Below are 18,487 nucleotides of genomic sequence, written 5' to 3' on the forward strand. Positions count from 1 at the left end.
GATGGACCTGGAGAGTATTATGCTCAGGGAAATAAATCAGGCATAGTAAATACCATATAATTTCACTCGTGGAATCTAATGAACAAAATAAACCAACAAAAACACTCATAGGTACAGAGAAGGACTGATGGCTGCCAGAGGCGAGGGGAGTTGGGGGGCTGGGTAAAAGAGGTGACGTGATTAAGTACAAATTGGTAGCCACCAAACAGGCACAGGGATGTAAAGCACAGCGTAGAGGATATAGTCAGTAACTGTGGTGCCCGGTGGGTACTCCAACTATCAGGAGGACCACTTTGTAAAGTACAGGATTGTCTAGCCACCATGCTGTATACTGGAAACTACTACAAATAATATTGAATGTAAACTGTAATGGGGGGTGGAAAGGTGGTAGCGGGTGGGACTTAACCTGGGCTCTCCTGACCCATGTTTTCCGGCTCCAGATACTGGTGGACAGGAGAGAGCCTTCCTGATCAGTGAAGGAAGAGTCTGTGCTGGCCGTTAGGGGCGTCTGTCATCCTTGCTGGTGGCAGCCACTTTAATTGCCATCGTGCTGTCCCTCCAGTTCCTGAACACCAGCCTTTCTGGAGCACCCCTGTGGCACTGCCTCTGCTCCCACTGCAACCTCCTGGTCCTGCTTCCTGGAAGGGACAGGGCAGCCTCAGTCAGGCACATTCACACATCAGTCTCATCTCAGATGCCTCCAGACTGGCCTGATGGTTCTTGGTTGGCCCAAGAGGCCCAGCAAGGGGTAGGGGTGAGGGGAGACCCTCAGTTGGGAGGGAATGTCACTCTCCAAGTCCAGGGTTGGTAGCTGTCTCCCTACACTGTGCCCACAGGCCATGTCCCTGCAGTCCCACAGCTTGGGCTGGCTGGCTGCCTTCCACCCACAGTCATGCATCACCTGGGAAGCTTCTGAAAAACTGGTTTCGGGGACCCTCGCCTGTATTTTTCAAAAGCTCCCCAGATGACCTGAATGAGTGGTCAGGGCTGGGAGCAGGGCAGGAAGAGGAAGTCAGTGGTACCAGGGCAAAGGCAAGATGATGTTCCTTTGCAGGGTCCTCTGCTCCTGGCTGGCTGGCAGACTAGGGACAAGCAGACGGTTCAAGTGGCTGGCCTTGACTCACCCTGTGGTCACATGCACACACAGCACCGCCTCCACAGTCAGACTGTCCCAGCTTGATCACAGGACTCGGGTCAGAACTCCTTGCTCTAAAGGCTGCCCCTGGGGGGAGGCAAGAGCAGCTTCTGACCTGCTGAGAACACTGGCACTGGTAAGGACCTGGGGCCACGCACATCCTGAACATCACCTGAAGGCTGGGGCTAGAAACTCACTTGTCTTTCCACTTGAGCCCATCTCGAACTTTCAGTTCTGTTGAGGAAAAAGTATAAGTCACATCAGGTTATCCCATCAAACTAGCTCATGGAACAAAATGAGGCCATGCTTCCTCCACATTTCAGTTACACAGTCCAGCCCTGACTCAGTCTGAGGACCCTCCTCACTGGGTCTTCTCTGATAATCTCTAGAGCACTCATGCCCAGATGTCAGTCGGGTTTTGTTCGCTGCCTGGAAACCCACAGCCACCCCTTGCTGGCCACCTCTCCCAATTCCATCCACAGTTGTGTCCCAAGCGAGCCATTGCCTGTGTGTGCACCCACCCTGGGGGTCAGCTGAATGGCCTCAGGTTCCACACCTGTGTGGTCTAGCTCCCAGGGTGCCCTCTCACCAGATACCTGATGATTCCCAGCTCCATTTGGCCTCTATCTGGGAATTCCTAAAAGGCCGGATTTCTGCCGCGTAGAAGCCGGGCATGAGCAGTGCAGGAGAAACTTCTGAGTGGGTCGAGGGAAACTGCCCCGCTCATCCATCCAAGCTCACAGCCGGCCTTGCCCAGAGTGAATCCACAGATGTGAAGTGTTTTTAGCTTTTTTTTTTCTGACTCTCCCACAAAATAAAAGTCAGCAGATGTGAAATGCATTTAAAATTTTATTTAGGAACAATTGAAAGATTTGAAGTACCATTTCGGCCCATTTCAAATTGTACAAGCAGTTTTTCCCTGTTGCCTTCTCTTATCCACATCCACAGATACAAAATCTAGGAAATGTGCAATTTGCATCTTAGAAATAGCAGCATCCCTACAGGGACCTTGTGAGCCTGGAGACAGCCCAGTGCCAGCCTCGCCTCGGCACAGCCATGGTCCAAAGGCAAGTCACAATCTCTGTTAAAAACATTCCCCTGTGGCAGAATCCCGTTCCACCCAGGCCTAAAGGACAAAGCCACAAAGCGCCCCTCTCCGTTTGCGCTCTCACAGTGGCCACCGCAGGACGTGGGACCCCTCCTACACGGTTTGGTAACGTTTTAATCTGCCTCCCGACAAACAGAAACAGGGCAGCTGCCTCTTAGCACCAAGGTGATCACTTCTTCAGCCATCTCTGGGAGACAAGAAGCGAACCAAAAGCAAACTGGTCAACAGTCATCCCCTCCTCACTTCTCAGCAGCCCTCTGGAACAAAGGGTTTGTACAGAGTCCAGAATCTACCCGACAGTAGAAAACCTGGAATCAGGACCTTGAGGAAGGAATCTGCAGGCCTTTGGCAAACTCCCCGAGTTCCACAAAGACTGTGCGCAGTAAACTTTCAATGAACAATGGCCGGCAGGAGAGGGGAAGGTTGGCGTATTTTCTCTTTTTAAACTATGGCCCAGTCTGGTCCTCCTGACACAGCTGACAAAGCAGCTGCTCATAAACCCAGCAGACTCCTCCACGCAGGTGCTCACCTCTCCCCTGGCACTGGCCGGCTTCACTGCGCAGGGCCGACCCTGCTGGCTCCCTACTGGGGGCAGGGCAGAGGCAGGCTCCCCTCCGGCTCTGGGAAACCTGGGGCTCCCGTAAACTGTAAGAATGAGACAACTGTATGGGCAGGAGCCAGGGGCAAGTGACAGTCTCTCTCTTTAAACACAAATTGCAGGATTAACATGTACCCTGCAGGGAAGACGGAGCACTTGCAGCTTTTTATGTTCAGTGACTGAACAGCCTGTGTCATCCCAGAGAGTTCACTGCAGCCCCAGCTACACTGAGTACTTTTAAACCCTCCACTCATCATGGAAAGAACAGGAGTTATAAAGCATTAGCAAAGAGAAGCTACTAACACACTCAAGTGCTCACATGTGCACACACGCCACCAGAGCCGTCTCCTGAAGGAAGAGGCACTAAAACAGGTAACACTCCCTCTCAGGAAGCCTGGCTTTGCCCTAGATGGTTTGGCTCAGCGGATAGAGCGACGGCCTGTAGACTGAAGGAAGCCTGGCTTACCAGCCGCCCCTAGTGGACAGCAGGAGAGAGGAGAGGACCACAGCCCCATCCTAGGGCCTGCCCCTATGCTCACCTCCCTCCGCTGGGCCTGGCTCAGGCCTGAGCAGCAGCAAGGACCAGGTCCTGAGGGCTGTGAGAGCCTTGGGGCTGGCAACAAGGCAGGAACTATATGTTCTTTGTGGATCCTTGCAGTCCTGCAAACTAAAAGATCTCATTTTTAAACTCCAGGTTGCAGGTGCTTGCCCTGTCCATATGGTAACCAGGGCCTACCTCATCCATCCCAGACTTTGGGTCTCTACTCCTGCTCCAGATTTGGGGGCAGGTAGAATGCTGGGTTCCTGTAGGATCCAGACTGTCATGTCTCCAGTCTGATGAAGGACTAGGGCCCCACTCAAAGGAGAGGCCAGGTTTGCAGGCAGGTCACAGAACAGCCAGTCTTGACAAGTGAGCTCAGGACTAAAGAACCAGAGAAGCAGACTATCTGGGACTAAATGCTCTGTGTCTGTGCTCCTCTCAGCTACGTGCAGATGCTGGGTCAACCCAGACAGAACTGGGGTGAGCCCCCGGTTCCAGTGTGACCTGCACTGGGGACACATAGATTCCAGCAGAAATGAATTCGAGCTGTAAGCCTCTGGACTTGCAGCTGAGCTGGGGAGCAAGCCAAGCAGCACCCACGAGAGCCACCTGCATCCAGTCACTCGGCCCAAATCCAAACCCACCACTTTTTTGCAAGGTCGCCCGCAGTCTCCTCAGCCCTGGTGCCGCAGGGCTCGGCATCACAAATGGGCCAGAGAAGCCAGGAGGGCAGGCACCTCATGTCTCAGGGCTCAGCATCACAAATGGGCCAGAGAAGCCAGGAGGGCAGGCACCTCAGACAAGCCTCGCTCAGGGAGGGGACTATGCGGAGAAGGCTGGGCCTCCACACTCCCTTCCTTTCTCAGGTGCTGGAGCTTTGCTGAGGAAGGTGCTCCCCGGGGCTGGGCAGGAGGCTGGGCGGCCTGTGCTAGGGACAGGCAGCGGAGGAAGCCGAATCAGAGGTCCCTGCAGAGGGAGGGCTCCAGGCTGGAGTGAGGAGAACTGAACCCTATTCACCTCCTGGCCCCGGCTGGCTGCTGGCTGTGCAAACCTTGCATATCTAGAGGATTGTTTTTCTCCAACACAACTGAGCCTTGCAAAGCAGTGGGATACATAAAGATTTAAATTTCACACAAAAGGTGAGTCAAATGATAACCTGCCCCAGGAGAAGTCTGAGCAAGGAAAAGGGGGAATACTTGAGGAAAAGCCCAAACTCCAGGTTTGGTTTTATTTAAGATTTTCTTCTTGGCTTGTTCTCCTCTCCCACAGAGGGCCTTTATCCACTTGGGTTGGTGTCTGAACTGACAAGCTGCTCTAATCCCCAATTTTGGTCCGAGAAGAGAAAGGAAGATGAGGCAACAGGGCCCAAAGAGGGCAGCACAGGCAGGAAGCCATGGGAGAGAATGTGCAGAGCAAGGCGAGGCCCAACCAGAAAGGGCAGTGCACCTGCACGGAAGGCAGCCTGGCACAGATGTCCGAGGCAGAGGAGGAGACACAGGACCACTGACCGAGCCACATCTCAGCCTGGAGGACACACTGAAACTCCCTGGGGGGACAGCCTCCCATGGCCAGCTGGGCCACGGCCATTAGTACACGTGGGAGCCTATAAGGCACCACCCAGCCCTCTGCTGAGCCCCCACCTTTTGTTTCTGAAGAGCAGGGTGCGGAGGCCTCTGGTCGAGGCGCTTTGGTCCACCTCAACAGCTGCAGGTCACTCGGCCAAGAGAGGAGCCCTAAGCTCCAGCGTCTGCCGAAGCCCAGTGCTGGGCACCACCCCACTCGGCGTTCTAGCTCAGGAACCCACGACTCCTGGAGAAGGGCCCTCCTCCCAAACCAAATGCTCCTCAAGACTCAAACAAGTAATCAAAATATGCAAACTATATGTACCATAAATCCAGATTTCCTGTATCAGATGATGGTCTGGCTTAACCTCTTAAAACCGGATCTACAACCTCACTGTAAAAATAATAAACCAAACATGGATAAGACATGGGCAACTAGAAAGAGTGAAATACTTGACTGCCTCTGACGAGTCCAAGTGCATGCAGAGGACCACGGAAAGATTAGTCACCTTACAAAACAGGCTCCTCCTCTCAAAAGACTGACCCCACCCCACCTTCAGCTCTGCAGCCCACAGACTGCCTCTGCCGTAGCGGCGTCACAGAAGCGCCCCCTTCAGTCGTGTGCAAAACCACCACGATCTGTCCTGTGGCAGGGCCACGTGCCCCCGGCACTGGGGTATAGTCCTGATTTCTGGGCTACTTCTCTGTGCCCAGTTGGCTATGTTTATGGTTCTGCACCAAAGCCTCGGGTACCTGCAATATCCTTTTAGGCACCTGCTTGATGTCCCGTCTCTCTCCCCATCATGTTTGATCTTTTATTCTTTCAAGCATGAGGCCCACACCCCAATAACCACTTCGACCCAAGAGCACGGGAGGGAGGCACTCTGCTCACTCTGGCCCCTAACCTGGGCAGTCTTGTTATTCCTTGTGTGGCCCTGGTTGGTGGACAGGGCCTACAATGTGAGGAAAACATGCCAATTTTTCCACCGTTTAAAGGTGAGTTGGTGCTGAGGTTGGGTTGCTCTGTCTTGAATGAATTTGTCCATCTATGTACTTTATTTTTTCTGTCTTGCTATTTGGATTGTAAATGAAATGTGAATACAAATAACCAAGAATATCCTCTCTACAGACACACCCCTTTGGCCGGTGTGACAGGGTTCCGGGGGTGATGCCGGCAGGGTGTGTCTCAGACACTTGGAGATGGCTTCGTGCTGGGCTGCCCACTGCACCCCATGTACCAGCATTCCATCCAACACAGGCTACTTCTCCCAACACCCATGTGCCACCAAGTTCCTCAAGTGTACACGTCAGATGTCCATTTCACGAGCAAAGCATCAAATGAGTATTTATACTGTATATGTGTATACATAAATTAACCTGCATGTACATAAACACTAAAGGAAAAATTCCAGGCATCTGTTCTCTGAAGGAAGGCAATAACTCGTCATTCTTGGCAATTCTGTAAAGAGAGCTTTAGAGCTCAATAGCTTCACCCTCCAAAATGGAAAGTGTACAAAAAAACAATAGGCTGCAAAGCTTGCCAAATACTCACAAGCCACCTGTTTGAATCACATAAGGGGTGGTACCTATTGGGACAGAGAGGGCAGAAGAAGACACTTCCAAAGAACAAGGTCTAAGGACTTCTGATTTGCAAGGCAAGCCCTCTCCTGGAAGGCCAGTGAAGAGCCTGCCTGGTCCAGTTCCTGGGGAGGGGTTAGGGGGAGGAAGGACCATGCCTAACCCAGCACCAGTATTTCTTGCCCAAAGCCCCTGCCCTCTCTCCGGGGTCTCCTCATGCTGCTTGCCCAGCCTGGACCAGGAGGGCGTGCCCAGGAGGTCCCAGTGCTTTGGGAAGCAGGTGGTATCCAGGTGAGCAGTGCTGCAAGTGACCCTTCTTTTGCCTGCCGCACTCTGCACCTGCTGCTCTTAAAGCAGCCAGTCCTGGGGAGACAGAGTTTACCATTCAGTACAGCGTTGTAAGCAAGTTTCCCAATGTTTCAAAGGCATCTGTTCCTGTGATTTTTCTCAATAATAATATAAAAAAGAACACGATGGTTAGGCTAATGTAGACAGAGATCTTGTTTCCAAGTTTGCAGATATAAATATAGATCTTTAACACCATAAACCCTGCAAAGAACTGTGCAGTGATGCCCAGCACCCCTGGGCGAGTGCCCAGCACACCAGCCAGGCCCTTGGCATGGGGGCCAGGAGGACTCTGGGTGTTCTGCCAGGAACCCCCACATGCAGGTCATTGTGCTGAAGGCCACCCCAAGTTCTGATAATCCCATCCGTCCTCTCACCCCGGGCAGGTGTGGGTCTCCCCGCCTAGAGCGCAGGGGGCTGTGCAGTGAGAGAGGTCGAGGGCTCTGAACACAGGCAGTGGCCATGCACTGTCGCTTTGTCCCCACTGCCAGTTCTGTTTTCAATTTCCTCTCTCTCTAAGCATGTCTAGATTTTTATTTTTTTTTTAATGCGGACATATAGTCAGTACATTAGGCTTAATAGCAAATGTTTCTTTAGTTGATCTGGAAACTAAAAAGTAACAGTCCATGATTCAAACTTCCATGAACAAAGCAGAATTACTACAACAGCTTAAGAGAGTGGTAATCACATAACCAGTCATTTCTTAAATGCAGTAACGGCAAGTCCTGCACCGATTATCCTGTCAGGCATGCGAGCCGGCAGGAGATTCTACTGGTCTCCACCTAAGGTAGCAGAGAGCACCTCAAAGGTCTGCCTTCCTTGAGGAACACAAAGGGGCCCGGGCTCCAGATGTGGTCTGAGTGTGCAATCACCCCTGCCCGACCTGGAAGGTGAGGAAACATGTGGCCCCAGCGATGTCCAGAGAGCAGACACAGGACATTTTCAGAGATGATGCAAAAGACAATGTACTGCTTTGCTAACAAAGTTTCTATGTAATAATAAGTGTTTATAATCCAATGTTTCATTAAATGTGTATAGGCGGACTTGTGTTAAAAATTGGATTCTGTGTCTATGACTATGAAATCTGAACTACTTTATCCACTGAAAGGCAAAGGACAGGTCCTACATTGTGGAAGAACTGACGGAAACTCTGCTCTCCCTCTTGCTTGGTGATGGCTGGCCGGAGGTGACAGGAGGGATCTGGGCTGTCTGTGAGGTTCCAGAAGCTCTGTGCGCCCAGAGGCCGGGTATGGGAATGGATGTGTCAGCAGAGAGTTGGGTGGGGCCCTTCCACGTGGCAGGCAGCATCCCCGACTGGCCAGTCCTTCACAGTAATCGGTTCAATTCAGTCTGTTTCTGAGGAGAAAGCACATGCCTGTCACCTCCATGTCAGCTGCCACGTGTGTAGCCCCCAAGGGCGGCATCACTGGCTTTGGTGACTTCTTAATTCCATAAGCAACGCCTTCCTGCTAGCCACTCCCTCCTCTGCAGCCTGAGGGCAGGTGAAGAAGGCCTGTGGGTTAAGGACAGGATGCTGGCTAAATCTGGCAAGGGACCACTGCCCAACCCCAGGCCTAGGAGCTGGTGCAGGAGATGTCTTCTCTAGGCCCACCAATGTATCCCCTTGACCCACTCCCCAGGCCGCCGCCTCCTCGGGAGTCGTGTCCTAACCCGCCTCGTCCTGCCTGCTCCCTTCGGGCTCTCCAGAACACACTGTTCTAATGTAACAGCAGCTGGGTCTAATCCAGGGGTGGGCAAACTTTTTGACTCGAGGGCCACAATGGGTTCTTAAACTGGACCGGAGGGCCGGAACAAAAGCATGGATGGAGTGTTTGTGTGAACTAATATAAATTCAAAGTAAACATCATTACATAAAAGGGTACGGTCTTTTTTTTTTTTTTAGTTTTATTCATTTCAAACGGGCCGGATCCGGCCCGCGGGCCGTAGTTTGCCCACGGCTGGAATCTCTGACATGCATCATACTGATGTCTTCATCTCTAACTTCCAACCCCACAGTCAAAGTCCGTGGGTTGTTCAGAGAGGTCCGTCATCCCTGCTGCTTTCAGAAGCAGCCCGCCTGGAGGCTGCTGACAAGGCCGGGAGAAGCTAGGGGCAGGCAGACAGCCCTTCCTGCACCTGGTACCTGCCTTGGATAGAAGAGGACGATGCCACAGGTGCAGGGTCACCCCTGCCGCTCCTGCTCTGTCCCACCCAGGACGCCAGCACTTCACTTTCTGGTGGAGTTAGTAGCTGAAGGGAGCAAATGCTTGCGATTCAAACCCATTCATCCCAATTCCAGGTTAGCTTTCTTCAAAAGTGTGGTGAAATATACATAACAGAAATCCTATCACTTTAAGTGGCATTAAGTACAGTCACACTGTTGTGTAACCACCACCCTAGTTCCAGCTGCCCAAGAATATAATTTAGTAAAACTTTAACTTAAAAAAGCAAAAGAAATAGCTTGCTCTAGTTCTCTGCTATCCATGCTGTTTTGTTGGTGAAGCCAAAGCCCAGGTGGGCATTCCCCAGGGGCAAGCCCAGTGCAGGAGATGAGGCCAAGGCAACCGTCCTGTGAAGCCAGACCTGTCCCTGATGCCCACAACGCGCCCTGGGAGGCCCTCCCTCACAGTGAGGGGCCTGTATGAGGAGACAAATACCTCGGGGTACGGAGGGGAGGAGAGGCCTTGGAAAATCAACACCCCATAGTGACAGCCAGTGTGACTTGTCTGTAGCTTCAAGAAACCTGTCTTAGCCCTAGCTGGTTTGGCTCAGTGGATAGAGTGCCGGCCTGCGGACTGAAGGGTCCTGGGTTCAATTCTGATCAAGGGCACATGCTGTGTAACTTTAAAAATTACTTAACTTCTCACCTGGCCAACATGCTCAGTGGTTGAGCATCAACCTATGAACCAGGAGGTTCAGGCTCGATTCCCAATCAGGGCACATGCCCAGGTTGTGGGCTTGATCCTCAGTAGGGGGTGTGCAGGAAGCAGCCAATCAATGATTCTCTCTCATCATTGATGTTTCTCTCTCTCCCTCCCTCTCCCTTCCTCTCTGAAATCAATAAAACATTTTTTTTTTTAAAAAAACACCTGTCTTAAATACTCTTGCAGAGTTTCCTGTCAAATACTAATACCATGACCCAGCATTTGATTCCATATACATCTAAGAAAGAAGATGAGTTTCCATTACTTCTACATCAGGAAGAACAATTAAAGAGAAAATTATAGGATTTTCATTATTAAAAAACTTCACCATGTATCTAAAGATAATTAAAGACTTTCTTTAGCTAAGAAATGGCTAGAAAAGTTTGGACCTTTGTAGGTTCACTATGTTCCTGCCCCTGCACAAGTTTTTAAGAAACATAAAATGAAATAAACAACTCTCAACCCTTTATCATCTTACGTTCTGACGATGTCTGCTGCCAGTTACCCTGAAGCAGCTGGGCAATCTTTGAAATAGCAGATGCTCCCATGCAGTAAATCCAGTGCCCACCCATGGGTGCCCCCTCCCCATACCCACGGAGGACAGCCATGGCTCCTATGGGCTCCTTACCCAGCTGAAGACCAGCCTGGGGACTTGGTATGTCACAGGGCTCTGAGCTGGCCTCGGGGGCACTGGGCTCCCACGACTCACTGTTTTCAGACACCTCTGAAGAGGCATCGCCCAGCCCTTTGCGCACTGCTGCAGGGTCACCGGGGCCCTGGTCCTCGCTGCCTGTGTCTGCCACTGCCCGGGTCTCCTCGCCCATTTTCTCAGCAAACCACTGCTTGACCTGCTGGGAGCTCATCTGGGTCTTGTCGCAGAGGCCCTGCAGGTCCTCCTCATGCAGCATCTTGTGTGTCACGTAATAGTCTTGCAGCAGCTCCCGGTTGCCAGGGGTGATGACCAGTAACCCTGGTGGGAAGTTGCCCCGCTTGTAGTCTTCGTACCACTTGAGCTGGCCGTTCTTCAGGGCGTACCTGCTGTCGCCGAACCAGCGCACCACCTCTGGCCGTGGCAGGCCTGTCTGGGCCATGATGGAGTCGTAGTCCTGGGTGCTCGGCCACTGCGTCTGCACAAAGAGCTGGCGCAGCAGGTGCCGCTGCTGTGCTGTCTTTTTGCAGCTCACCTTGCCGGGCGGCTGCAGGGCCAGCTTGTTTGACCCATCGTCTTCAGGGTCACAGGTGCCCAGCCCGGGTAGCTCGCTCTTGCCATTGGCTTCAGTGACCCGCAGGTTCTTCAGGTTGATCTTGATGGGGCTGACTTTGCGTTCAGCCAAGGTGTGGCTGCTGGGCACTTCTGGGGAGCCATTCTCCCCAGGGACCCTCTGGTCACCTGCCGCCTCCTCTGCTCCCCCCTCACCCTCAGCGGCCTCCTCCTCCTCCTGACAGGCACTCCCATCGGCCTTGGTGGTCTCCTCGGTGGTCACCTTTTTCCGTCTCTCAGAAAACCAGCTGTCAATCTCTCTCCGGGTCATTTTGGTTTCAGTCCTCAGGCGGTCCAGTTCCTCGTCGAGAGGAAGGGGGTTTTGTGCAAAACTGCTCTCCAGGGCTCGGAGCTGCTCAGGGGCTCGCTCCTTGTATTTGGTTGGTGTGAAGTCAGGGGTCTGGTGCCAGGACTGTCGTTTGGCAGAAGGGTGGGTGGCCAGGGTGGCTGCCGTTGGGATGCAGGTCACCTCAGGGGCCTTGGACGCTGGGGAGAAGGGCACCTCTGGCACAGAGTCAATGATGATGGAGCTGGGATCCCCGGGCATCATGACCCGGGAGCCCTTCAGGTTCCGGCAGTGGTACCTCCGGTCACTGAACCATTTCCTCACCTCCCTGGTACTTAGGCCGGTCACTTTGGTCAGATGCTCAACTTCGCTCTGTCCCGGGAACTGGTTCCGACAGAAGCTGCCTTTCAGAGCTGACAGCTGTTCATGAGATTTCTTATTTTTGTAGATGCTGGCATCAAGGAAGGCTTGGGAAGTGATGCTCGGGCACGCTGTGAGCAATGATTGGGCTGCGTTGACCACCTTCACTGCTGATGTCGTGTTTGAACACACAGTGTTAATGGGCGCAACAGTTGGCTGCTTGGGGATAGATGTTACTGCTAGAGGGAGAGATGAACTCGGTGCCTGCAACCCATTGGCCATCAGTGGCTGAGTGACCAGAAGTCCCCCTGCTGAGCCCTCCGGCTGTCCCACAACATGACCTGGGAGGGCAGCCTGGATGAGATGCTGGACGTTGCCAGCACTGGCAACCAGAGGAGTATTCAGAACGGTGATTGTGGGCTGAGGGACAGACTGAATGACTGTATTGAACATCTTTTTCCGGGCGTCCTCGATCTCTTCGGGGGACCAACTGATCCCTTGTTTCAGCCTTTGGGCTGTGAACCAGATCTTGAGCTGTTCTTCTGGATACTTGGTAACCACAGTCAAATAGCAGAGCTCAGCTTTGGTTGGGTAGGGAAACTTGTGGAAAGAGTTTTTCAAGAAGCTGTTGGAGTCCATGGCCGCATTGTATGTTGGAATGCTGCTCAAGGGGATCATCACTTTGGGAAGGGACTTGGAGGTGGGCAGTGGCTGGTGGGTGTGGTGCTGGGCATGTGCTGGGGGCTGCTGCTGGAGAGAGAGAAACTGTGCTATACCAGCTGGCAGAACTGGCACTGTCCCCAGCAGGGGCCCATTGGTCGTATGGGGAGGCTTGGCGGGGTTGGTGGGTGCCTGGCTGACTGGAACCGCCCCATTGACAAAGGAGTGGTCCCCTTCTTTTGCCTCTGTTTCCCCAGCTGGTGGGTTTGGTAAGGTCTCACCAACAGGTTGACTGGGGGCGTTTTCCTTGAGCGTATGAATTTTTTTGGCTTCAGCTTTGCCTTTCATTATCTTCATGATTGGAGTTTTGGTGATGATGATTTCGGCTTGTCCATCGGTCCCGTCAGTGCTGGGCTCGCCCAGCGGGTCAGGAGTGTTGGTGCTCTCAGGGACGCTCTGCTCCACGACCACATGATTGTCTGGCTTGGCCACATTCCACAGAAAGCTGGCTTCACCCGAGTGGCACTTGGCATTGTGCAGAGAAAGCCCCTCAGGAGTTTTTGCCAGAAAACTGCACTCAGTGCATACAAAGGTCGGGTCTTTATTAAAGTCTGTGTGCTCGGAGTTCATGTGTCCCACAAACTGGGTTATGTCCTGGGATCTGAAATCACAGTATTTACAGGAATACAAATAGCCATCCAAAGTGCTCTGATGCCCGTTGGCCAGTGCAGCGCTGTCGGTATTGCTGGAGGCCTGGGCGACCTCGCTGCTGGTGGCAGGCGCTTCTGGGGGCAGGTCCGGCGGGGGTCCTTCGGGCAGCGCCTCGGCGGGCTGGGCCTCTGCACTGGCTTCCTGCAGCGCCACGGTCTTCACGGGAATCATGCATGGGGTGGTGGATTTCCGCTTGCTGGCCATGGCGACAACCGCTCTGGGTGATGGCTTGGGGACAGCTTGTTCTGTCAAGGCCTCACAGTACAAGTTCCAGCTGCTGCATGAGGGCCAGAGAGTTTCCAAAGGCAGCTTTTTCAGTTGTTTGCAGAAAGCAAGTTTTCCCTATTAAACCTGAAGAGGAATAAAAAACAAAAATGATTAAGATCTCTGAAGCTCTGTCTGTTTCTCAGATGCCCAGACACACTCCACTGCTTGACTTCTATCACTCCTGCCACTCGGGGGAAGCCAGCGGAAAGTTCAGCAGCAGCTTGGATGTCAACTTGGAGTCAGGAGCCCCCCCAAACGCTAACAAAATGATGCCCTGAAGAATGACCTGGGGATGTTCCCATCCCACTTGATAGACTTCAGACATGTGTTTCTGTTTTGTATTTCTCTCTGCATCCATGCATTAAGTAACTCAGATTCAAAAACAAAAACGACAACAATTAAATAATCCCTCTTTTGAACCTCCAAATTCATTCTGACCACGTCTGAGTGAGAACAAAAGATCCCAGTGTAGTTCTTGTTTAAATGTTTGGGCCAACCAGGGTTTTTCTTTTCATAGCCTTCCCACATATGAGAACAAGATGACGCCTCTGCCTCACCCAAGCCAGGCCAAGGCCAAGTCAGCTGGAGGGGGGTGTTGGAGCCAGGCCTCTCTCTGTGCCCTTTCCCTGCCTGCTGCCCTAACACACACACTCCAGGCAACAGAAGAGGGATCACCTCACAATTGCTGGCTCTACCCGAGACCACTGCCACTAGTGAAGCCAAAGGCCATAGGGTCAGGGGATCCACAGACCCAGTCTGTGGCCCCGCCAGCTGCACATTCTCTTTCTGGGCGCAGCAATTTAAAGTGTGGCCTCACCTAGAGTGCACAAACTACACATGACATTGTATTGTGCTTATTTCATTTTTATTTCTTTCAATGCCTATCTTAAAAATACAAACTCTTAAATCTTTGATCCATTTGAAATTTATTTCAAAAGCTGGGGTGACTGATTTGTTTACATGTAAAGTAATTATTATAATAACTCTTTCTTTTTAAATCCTCCACTGAGGACATGCTTTTATTGATTTTAGAGAGAGAAGAATGGAGAAGAGAGAGAAACATCGATGTGAGAGTGAAACATCAATTAGTTGCCTGAGAAAGTGTTTTTGTGATTTCTATCATTAACATAATCCTATCTAATAATAGACAAACATGGTAATTGACCATACCTTCACTACACCTCCCATTGGCTAATCAGTGTGATATGCAAATTAACCGCCAACAAAGATGGCAGCTAATATGCATACTGCAGGCAGGGCGGGGCAGCGCCATCCCGCCTGCCCTGCCATCATCTGGGCCTGCTATCTGCGACCCTGGGTAGCAGGCATCCGTGTGCGACCCGCCTGGGGCGGCACCCCAACCCCTGGATCGGCCCTGCCGTGTGCATGACCCAGGGAGGCGGGGCAGGCACCGAGGAATCGGGCCTGCCATCTGCCACCAGGGAGTGGGCCTAAGCCAGCAGGTGGTTATCTCCCAAGGGGTCCCAGACTGTAAAAGGGCAAAAGTGGGGCTGAGGGACACCGACACCCCCCTACCCCGCCCTCCCCTGCCAGTGCACAAATTTTTGTGCACCGGGCCTCTAGTATCACTATAATCATCATTATCTTTCTTTCAGCAAATGATAATGCTGGCAATGATTAAAATAATAATTTTAATACCAAAATCATGTTATCATCAGTGTTTGGATTTGATATAAAAGTGTAAAGAAACTTAAAATATCCTATTTATTTATTTTTTTAATTAAATCTTTATTGTTGATTATTACATTTGTTCTTCTTTTTCCCCCCCCACAACTCCCCTCCGCCCTTACTCCCCACCCACTGTCCTCATTCATAGGTGCGTGATTTTTGTCCAGTCTCTTCCCGCATCCCCCACACCCCTTTTCCCCTCAAGAAGAGTCAGTCCATTCCCTTTCTACTTTCTATGCCCCTGATTCTATTATAATCACCAGTTCATTCTGTTCATCAGATTATGTATTCCCTTGATTTTTAGATTCACTTGTTGATAGATGTGAATCTATTTGTTGTTCATAATTTGTATCTTTACCTTTTTCTTCTTCTTCCTCTTCTTAAAGGATACCTTTCAGCATTTCATATAATACTGGTTTGGTGGTGATGAACTCCTTTAGCTTTTTCTTATCTGTGAAGCTCTTTATCTGACCTTCAATTCTGAATGATAGCTTTGCTGGATAAAGTAATCTTGGTTGTAGGTTCTTGGTATTCATCACTTTGAATATTTCTTGCCACTTCCTTCTGGCCTGCAAAGTTTCTGTTGAGAAATCAGCTGACAGTCGTATGGGTATTCCCTTGTAGGTAACTGACTTTCTTTCTCTTGCCGCTTTTAAGAGTCTCTCTTTGTCCTTTGCTCTTGGCATTTTAATTATGATGTGTCTTGGTGTGGTCCTCTTTGGATTCCTTTTGTTTGGGGTTCTCTGCGCTTCCTGGACTTGTAAGTCTATTTCTTTCACCAGGTAGGGGAAGTTTTCTGTCATTATTTCTTCAAATAGGTTTTCAATATCCTGCTCTCTCTCTTCTTCTGGCACCCCTATAATTCTGATGTTGGTACGCTTGAAGCTGTCCCAGAGGCTCCTTACACTATCTTCGTATTTTCGGATTCTTTTTTCATTTTGCTTTTCCGGTTGGGTGTTTTTTGCTTCTTCATATTTCAAATCTTTGACTTGATTCTTGCGCTCCTCTGGTCTGCTGTTGGGAGTCTGTATAATATTCTTTATTTCAGTCAGTGTATGCTTAATTTCCAGTTGGTCCTTTATCACAACATCGAGGGTCTCATTAGATTTCTTGAGGATCTCACTATATTTATCGGCGGTCTCACCAGTCTTTTCGAGGGCCTTACTAAGTTTATCGGCGGCTTCTAGACAGTTCTTGAGGGACCTTAAAAGTGTGGTTTTGAACTCTATATCCTCCATTTCTATCAGTTGTGTCCTGTTTCTTTGTCTCCGCATTTTTTATGCTTTCTTGGTGCTCCCCCTTGTGGTCTTTGTGTGCTGTCTTGTTGTAGTTAAGCCTTGATTGTTGTAGGTAATACTGGGGGGGTGGGGGGGGATTTGACCTCCAGGCCAACTGGCTGTGTCAATTGTTTTTTCTATACTGTCTTAATAAATGTTTAAATCCAAACAAGTTTTCTTTACAACACGTTGATAATCACCAAGTTATATGTGAAAAATCTGGTAACTCTGACCTTTTTTCAAGTGTTTAAAAAACACACCAAACTGCCTGTTAGACCCCTAAGTGAAATCCTAAAGAAGACAATGAATGATGCCTTTAACTCTGTTCTAAACAGAGCTAAGTGCACAAATTACCAACATCTTCCTCCAGCAGCTAGAGACACACAAAGCCAGGTGCAGCTACCACCACAGTTCGTCCCCTTTCTTCTTCTTTAATAATTGCTCTCCTAAGACTTCCAGTAGTATGTTGAATAGAAGTGGTGAAAATAGGCATCCTTGCCTTGTTCTTGATCATAGAGGAAAAGCTTTCAGTTTTTCACAATTAGGCATATTAGCTGTGGGTTTTTCCTATATGGCCTTCATTATATTTTGATAATACCTTATATTCCTAGTTTGTTGAGTGTTCTCATCATGAAAGAATGTTTAATTTTATCAAGTGCTCTTTCTGCATCAATTGAGACAATCATATGGTTTTTGTCCTTCATTCTGCTAATCTGCTGTTTTATATTACATTGATTGATTTTCATTTGTTGAATCATCCTTGCATTCCAGGGATAATTTCACTTGGTCATGATATATAATCCTTTTAATGTGTTGTTGAATTCAATTTGCTAGTATTTTGTTGAGCATTTTTTGTATCAATTTTCATGAGGGATATTTGGTCTATAGTTTTCTTTTCTTATAGTATCTCTGTCTCATTTTGGTATTAGGGTAATGCTGACCTCATAAAATAAATTTGAAAGTGTTCTTCCTTTTTAAATTTTGGAAGCATTTGAGAAGATTTGGTGTTAATTCTTCAAATGTTTGTTAGAAATTTCCAGTGAAGCCATCAGGTCCTGAGTTTTTCTTTGTTGGGAGATTTTTTTTTATTATTGATTCAATCACTTTATTATTTACATGTGTGGTCAGATTTTTATTTCTTCATGATTCAGTCTTGGTAGGTTGTATGTTTCCAGGAATTTATCCATTTCTTCTAGGTTATCCAATTTGTTGATGTATAACTGTTCATAATAATCTTTTACAATCCTTTTTATTTTTGTGGTATTAGTTGTACTGTTGCCTCTTTTCTTATTTTTATTAGTGGATCTCTCTTTTTTCTTAGCCTGGCTAAGTTTTCATTGATCTTTTTTAAAAAAAACCAACTTGTTTGTTTACTTTTTCTATTGTTTTCTTATTCTCTACTTTGTTTTTTATTTTACTTTTCAATTACAGTTTACATTCAATATTATTTTATATTAGTTTCAGGTATACAGTACAGTGGTTAGACAAACGCATACTTTACAAAGTGTTCCCCCTGATATTTCCAGTACTCACTTGGAACCATACACAGTTATTACAATATCATTGACTATATTCCCTATGCCAGTGATGGCGAACCTATGACACGCGTGTCAGAGGTGACACGCGAACTCATTTTTTTGGTTGATTTTTCTTTGTTAAATGGCATTTAAATATATAAAATAAATATCAAAAATATAAGTCTTTGTTTTACTATGGTTGCAAATATCAAAAAATTTCTATATGTGACACGGCACCAGAGTTAAGTTAGGGTTTTTCAAAATGCTGACACACCGAGCTCAAAAGGTTCACCATCACTGCCCTATACTGTACTTTACATCCTCATGACTATTTTGCATACTTTTGCTCTGATCTTTATTAGTTCTTTCTTCTGCTAAGTTGGACTTTAGTTTTTTCTTCTTTTTCTAGTTCCTTGAGGTATAAAGCTAGGTTTCTTATTTGAGATATATTTTCTTTTTAAAATGTAGCCCTTTACTGCTATAAATGTACTTCTTACTACTGCTTTTGCTGTACCCATAAGTTTTGGAATGTTGTGGGGTTTTTCTTTCCTTTTTCTTTTCTTTTCAAGATGTTTTCTGATTTCTCCTTGACCCACTGTTGTTCAAGAGTGTATTGTTTTATTTCCACATATTTGAGAATTTTCCAGTTTTCCTTTTGCTATTAATTT

At 49.0% G+C, this 18,487-nt stretch overlaps 1 protein-coding gene across 9 annotated transcripts in view; it reads right to left on the reverse strand.

The window, feature by feature from the left end:
• Positions 1-1,966: 1,966 nt before the first annotated feature.
• ZHX3 (zinc fingers and homeoboxes 3) overlaps positions 1,967-18,487 on the reverse strand; it is a 126,833-nt gene continuing 110,312 nt past the window's right edge. For 6 of the 9 annotated variants that reach the window (XM_036321889.1, XM_036321890.1, XM_036321891.1 and 3 more), the window contains 2 exons: positions 10,420-13,420; positions 8,233-8,380 (listed from right to left, as the gene is read on the reverse strand). In XM_036321889.1, coding sequence (XP_036177782.1) covers positions 8,337-8,380; positions 10,420-13,273 — 2,898 coding nt within the window. In that variant the 5' untranslated portion in view covers positions 13,274-13,420 and the 3' untranslated portion in view covers positions 8,233-8,336. The other 3 variants (XM_036321896.1, XM_036321894.1, XM_036321895.1) reach the window with 3 other exon arrangements.

Source organism: Myotis myotis, unplaced genomic scaffold (genome assembly GCF_014108235.1).
Source record: "Myotis myotis isolate mMyoMyo1 unplaced genomic scaffold, mMyoMyo1.p scaffold_m19_p_9, whole genome shotgun sequence".
Lineage (NCBI taxonomy): Eukaryota > Metazoa > Chordata > Mammalia > Chiroptera > Vespertilionidae > Myotis > Myotis myotis.